The following is a 6,572-nucleotide window of genomic DNA, read 5'->3' on the forward strand; positions in this document are numbered from 1 at the left end:
TCCATTGTTAGAGCCATTGTTTTGATTATTTAACTTAGAAATCTCCATATCTCACAGTCGAAATGAATTGAAATGTATATGCAATAGTGATGGGACCAAAATTTCGAGACTGTATAGGCTAATATACAGATGTAGGTGTAATTTATCCAATATGCCTAAATATATACCGCGTAGGGGATCTAGCTAGGGGCATTTAGGACATGACCAGCATTGTGATAAATTATAATTAAATTGACTTTTTTTATATAATATCTTCCTTAAAAGTTAAGGAGTACGTCATAATTTCTCGATAAAGTAAAATATTATTGGGTTCGAACTTGCATTATAATAAAAATAGAATTTTATCATTATTTGAAATTGGATATGAATTTTAGAAAATGATAATTAAGTTAAAGTTTATCATTTTTATGATTTTAAAATTGACTAACATAGACAAAAATCATATGTTCTGCTGGTACAGAAATTCATGACTATAAAAGTACAAAATATACACAAAATTATTAAACTAAAAACATAGCATTCGCATACTCAACCTAATCACGGTGAAGTATGGGCTCGACTTAATTGGTAAAATTTGGGCAAAATTGTTACTTGTTATCCTCCGGCGAATTGGCTTGTGTGGGCAACTGACCCCACTGAAATTTGAAAAACAGAAATTTTGAATGTTCGAATTTAATTAGGAAAAAAGTTATAATAAATAAGTTTTACCTTTACTCCTTTGAAAATATAGATTTATAGTAATAAATTGTGATTTGACCCCATACCATTGTGCATTATGGTAGAATAGGTTCATTATAAATATTTTGTTAATATTTCTAAATTATTTTCTACATTCATCTTGGTCTTTAAAAAATTTTTGAACTTGTGGCTCGAATTTCTAGCTACGCCAGTGGTTATGCTGAAGGTTGTACTCTTAACAAACAATTGTAGTTATTGTAAATGGAAAGTGAAAGATTAAAAAAATTCGTTTAGTGTAATAAATCTGGGTTTAAAATAAATTTTAATTTTTTTAATCAAGAAAATATTTATTGATAATTCTTTTTTCATATGAATTCTTTTTTCCTATTGATTTCGTGAAATGAAATTTGGATAAAGCTAAATTTCCAATAGTTGAGTTTTCGATATATAAACAGGTGGAGGGTTAAAGATAAAGACAAGAGCACCTTCATTTTTCTTATAGAATAATCTCAAATTCATTATTTCATTTAATAGATGAGCAATACCTTTTTAACAATACCTTTTTATTAAAAAAAATTATAAAAAGATGTTCAAACAATATCTTCTTAAAAATACTAAAATAAATATTAGATTGAATATATAAGTATGATATGTATGGATTAGCTGAATCGAAGTTCTGTCCGCTTTTGGTTGACTATAAATTTCAAAGAATATTTGGTTCGAGGACCCACAAAAAAATACGATTTACGTTAATTAATCCAAAACAATTAGCAAAAAAAGGTTATAAGCATTTCTAGTTCCTTGACAAGAAAAGGTTTAAAATGTTGCTCAGGTTCAAATCTCTTCAAAATATATTAAAGGAAATAAAAAAAAGAGAACTAAAATTCACACCACAGTATATATAAATATATATATATATATATATATATATATATATATATATATACACGACAATTTTCAAATACAAACCAATTTTAGAATAAAAATTATAAACTAGTGATTGATATAGGTATAAGTAGTGATTATAAACTAGAGAAAATATAATATTTTAGCTAGTGTATTACTTCATTAGATGTAAAAATATATTGTGTTGATTATGTTGGGACTCCATAAAATAGTATTTTAGTGAGGTTATTATTTTATGGATTACAATTTATTTGAGGTTCACACATATATATATATATATATATATATATATATATATATATATATATGATAGTGCTCTAAAGAGAACTTCTGAAACTGAAAACCGTAAGAATTTTCGTAATTAAAATTGCTGACTTTTAAAAAGGTAAAATTTTTGAATTCGAAAATTGATGATTTTGTGCAAAGTAAAATTTTAAATTTTATAAAATTACAAACTTTAGCTACGAAGATTACAAGTTCTCATAATTCTCATTTTAAGAAGTTCTTATTTGAGCAATATATATATATATGTATGTATATAAGCAATTGTTGAAATGAAAATAATTCTTATTATATAAGTAGAATGAAATCACAGCCATTTATTTTTTTCCCAAAGATTCATCCGATCGGTTTATTTTGTTATTAATTCAAAACCTTGAAGACATTTATATGGTCTAATTAATTTCAAGGTCACCATTTATTTCTATTCTTTCTCTCTCTACTATTTCTCTCTCTAAGTTTTCTCTATCAATTTCCGCATCCCGTACATTCTCTATCTTTCTTCAATTTTTCTTTTTCGTGATTATCACTGAGCTCATTAAGTTCATATCTTGTTTCTTTTCATTTTTTTAATCGATTGATTTCGTAGGTATTCTAAAGCACGATTACTTCAGATTTGTTGAAAATTTCTATGAATTAAGGTAATTACTTGCGTCTTAAACTCTTTTTATGTGTTTCATACCTTTCAGTTGATTTAGTAGTTTAAATGTAAAATTTAATAGTTACTTTCACTGATTATTCGACTATTATTAGTGATTATATGTTGTGAGCTAACTTTGATTGTAGTGCGTTTGTAGTTTTGTTTCTTATGTATTTTGAATTTGTAAGTTATTATTGGTATTTTTTTAGTGATTATAATTTTCTGTGAATCAATGTCATTTGCTTATGTCTTAAGCCTTAACTGATTATTTGACTACGATTAGTGATAATGTAGTTATTAATTAATTTTACATGTGGTACATTTATTATCATTGATGTTGCTTTTTTATTTGTAATTGTAAACAAGTGTATTGTTAGTGATTGTTGGTTAATTATGCTATATTAATATATTTTAGTTTGTTATGACTGAATTTTTTATATGTTTTTAGGTTCCAGTTGCGGTGATTCGTCTCATATTAGCCGTTTAGTAGGTGATTATGTATCTAATGGCGGTAATAGTTTATCTGAAAGTGAGATTTCTGTTTCGCGTTTTAATATTACACATGGTGGTCATAAGTATTACACTCCAAAGTATAGTGGTGATATTTCTAAACCAGAGGTTAATCAGAGTTTTGATAGTTTGGAAAAAGGTATTGAATTTTACAAGGAATATGGGAGGTTATCTAGATTTAATGTGAGGTTGAATATTGAAATGAAAGATGATAGGGATGAAATAATTTTGAGAAAATATATTATTTGTGGGAGAGCTGGTTTTAATGATCTGCCTAGAAATTTAGATGAAAGTTCTAGTAAAATTGTTAAGCGTAGGAGGACTGTTTCAGGGAGGTGCGGATGTAAAGCAATATGTGTTTTCCAACGTATTGGTCCGATAAGTATGTTATTGCTGTGTTTGAGGAAAAACACAATCATCCGTTAGCTTCTGAAGAGGGTCTTCAATTTTTGAAAGTAAATAGAGAAATGACTAATCGTATGCGCTAACATGTTGTTGATACTGCTAAAGTGAATATTGGTACTAGTAAATCTCTTACTTTGATGAAGGAACAGGTTGGTGGTTATGGCAATATTGGTGCTTCGGTACATGATTTTCAGAATTTTAATAGAGATTTAAGGTGTTATGTTGGTTAGGCTGATGCACAGATATTGCTGGAAAAGTTTAAAGTTTTACATGAGACATGTGAATCATTTTATTATGCATATGATGTTGATTGTGAGGGTCATTTAACGAATCTTTTTTGGGCTGATGCTACTGCTAGAAGAAATTATGAATTAAATGGAGATGTTGTATCCTTTGATGCTACATTTAATACAAATCGGTATATTTTCTACCATTTTAGGTTTTTTTTTTAAATTGTATGATTCTTTTTGACCATTTTGTGTTTATTTTAACAGGTATAACATGATCTTTGCTCCTTTTACCGGTGTGGATAAACATGATCTATGTGTCACATTTGCTGCATGTCTTCTTGTTAAGAAGGATAACAGTCATTATACATGGGCGTTTCAGCATTTTTTGAAGCAATAAAGCATAATCATATTCTTATGGTTCTGACCAGTGTCATGCAATGAAAGCTGCTGTTCCTGAAGTTTTTAAAGCAACCAATGAATATCCTGCCACTAAGCATCGTTTATGCATGTGGCATATAATCCAGAAATCCCCTCTTAAGGTATGTTAGATGATAATTTTTAAATTTATTTTTTATTTTGGTGATTTATTGCATTTGGTTGTTACTGTTTTTGTTAGATTGATTTATATTTTTTAACCAATACCATCTCTTTGAAAATGATCACTGATTTCGCTTCTATAATATTATTTGTTGGTAATATTGATTTTCTTTGTTTGGCTTTTTTGGCTTCTTTTATTTATCGTTTTTAAGTTGTTGAAGTGATTTCAATGTTTGATTTTTGTATTTGCTGTAATTTATTTGTCAGCTTGGCAATCGATTGTGTAAGGAAACTGACTTTATAAAGAAGATGAAGAAATTTATCTGGTCTTCAACTATTTAGCCTGATGAGTTTGAATCAGGGTGGTTATCAGTTATGAAAGAGTTTAAACTTGAATGGAACAAGTGGTTAGGAAAAATGTATTCGCTTAGAAAGTCTTGGATTCCTGCGTATTTTTGAGGTGAACCTGTGTTTGGGTAAATGAGAACTACCTCGCGGTCTAAGAGTGATAATTTTTTCTTTAGTCAGTTTTATAGATAAGGGAGTACTTTATGTGAATTCTGGTTTCGGTTTGAAAATGCTATGGATAAGCGGCAGAATGAAACTCGTAGATTAAACCATGAGTCCAATTCAAGCCTTCCAATTACTGTTTCAGAGTGGTTCATTGAAGATAATGCTACTGATTTGTTTACAAGAGCTATTTTTTATAAACTTCAAGATGAGATTATTTCTTCTTGTTTGAATATGCAAATCAAGAAAATGAGTGAAGAAATTGACGGCTTTACTTGTTTGGAAATCAGAGATGTTAAAGTGAAAGATAAAATCTTTAAGGTAATTGTATGATATTTCATTAATTACATAGTATACTCTGTGTTGGTGATTATTACATTTGATTAAATTTTGCAGGTGAGTGTCAGCTATGATCATGATGTGTGTTCATGCAATAAGTTTTTTATGTGTGGTATTTCTGTGGTTTAAAACAAATTGGATTAGTTAAATTCCCCAAAAGTATGGTTTTCAATCGTTGGATGAAAATTGCTGAAAGTGGCAGTTCTTCAGTGTCTTTGTTATTTCCGAAGATCATCTTAAAATGCAAAAGGTTGCAGTCAAAGTTAGTCATATCAGGTTTGAATTCCGTAAAGTGGTTAACAAAGCTGGTACAGATTTAGATAAGTTGGTTCATGTTCATTGGACAGTAAGCAATTAAGTACTGATATGGATGATGGTGATGGTAGTGTAGGTGTTATGTCGAAAGCAGAGTTTATGGCAAATGTAGTTGGTCAGAAGCTGACACAAGATGTCAAAGTTAAAGTACAAAACATATGTAAAAATAAAGGGTCAGCCTTGAAGAGATATATCAGTCTAAAAGAGAAGGCAATGAATAATGCAAATAAGAAGCCTCGGAAGGGTAAACAATGCAAAGCAACTGCTCATGACTACATGAAATGTCCACGAAAAAGAGAAAAGAAGTACAGTTCATGCAACTAGTATTCCAGATTATTTTTCCCTTCGAGGATTATGTCCTCTACCAAACTGCATTTTAAGTTAAAGGTTTTTATTTTTGTACTTATGTTTTCATGGTTTTCTAAAAATGTCTTTGATTTTGCGACTGCCTGATATTCGTAGAGTAACCAATGATTTTCACCTTCTAGGAATACCGAAAAAGAAATAGTTGCATATGTATTCTAAATTCGAAACACAAATACAAAGACATGAATTTGCAAGTCATTATATTTGATGTGAAGATACTAATCAATAGAAGTATAGTTTAAAACTCATACGATGCATTTTCCTAAAAATTTGGAACAATAATTTCTGAAATTTTGTCATGCAAATATTCTAATATTTTGGATTAGCTATTGTTGTAATCTTGTGGCTTCTTGAGTTCAGTTTCCTCAATGTTACTATTACGCGTCTCACACTCTTATATTTAATAAATTAGAAAATTGATATTTAAGTACCAAACCATCTCAAGGAGCTTCTTGTGTATGTATTTTTAATATTTTTCATAAAAGTTACAATTTGAAAACATTTATTTAATTAGATGAAAAATATATTAAAAGTTTGGTCAACTATGGGGTTTTACTATTTGCACCACTTTTACTAAATATATTGATTTTCTCAAATAGTTAACTCAATTGACACACCGTCTTTGCGTGCACGATCTAAGAGTGTCTAGAATAAAATTACTCAAAAATATATTTAGGTGCAATAAAAAACCGGAGATAGCAGTTTTTAGGCAGTAAGCATTTTGGTGATTACTCTTTGCAGACCTTGACTACGATATTTTTGTTAAATCTAAAATTAACATTTTAAGTTCAAATTTTAAAGAGGTCTTCCTCGCTGTATAGGTCATCAACTGTTCATGTTTCATAAGTTTTAAAAAA

At 28.9% G+C, this 6,572-nt stretch overlaps 1 protein-coding gene across 1 annotated transcript; it reads left to right on the plus strand.

The window, feature by feature from the left end:
- The first annotated feature begins 89 nt into the window (after positions 1 to 89).
- On the plus strand, positions 90 to 4,527 carry LOC141702572 (protein FAR1-RELATED SEQUENCE 5-like). The gene is made up of 7 exons (XM_074506234.1): positions 90 to 111; positions 2,952 to 3,395; positions 3,524 to 3,597; positions 3,649 to 3,836; positions 3,913 to 3,988; positions 4,077 to 4,187; positions 4,453 to 4,527. Exons 1-7 carry the CDS (start codon positions 90 to 92, stop codon positions 4,525 to 4,527), a joined length of 990 nt encoding a protein of 329 aa, XP_074362335.1.
- Positions 4,528 to 6,572: the final 2,045 nt, after the last annotated feature.

This window comes from Apium graveolens, unplaced genomic scaffold, assembly GCF_009905375.1.
Source record: "Apium graveolens cultivar Ventura unplaced genomic scaffold, ASM990537v1 ctg5283, whole genome shotgun sequence".
In the NCBI taxonomy this organism is placed as follows: domain Eukaryota; kingdom Viridiplantae; phylum Streptophyta; class Magnoliopsida; order Apiales; family Apiaceae; genus Apium; species Apium graveolens.

Coding starts and splice junctions, on each gene's coding strand:
- LOC141702572 (XM_074506234.1), top strand. CDS start 90: ATGGGACCAAAATTTCGAGACT. Junction 3,396..3,523: donor CCAACGTATTGGTCCGATAA/GTATGTTATTGC, acceptor ATACTGCTAAAG/TGAATATTGGTACTAGTAAA. Junction 3,837..3,912: donor GCTACATTTAATACAAATCG/GTATATTTTCTA, acceptor TTATTTTAACAG/GTATAACATGATCTTTGCTC.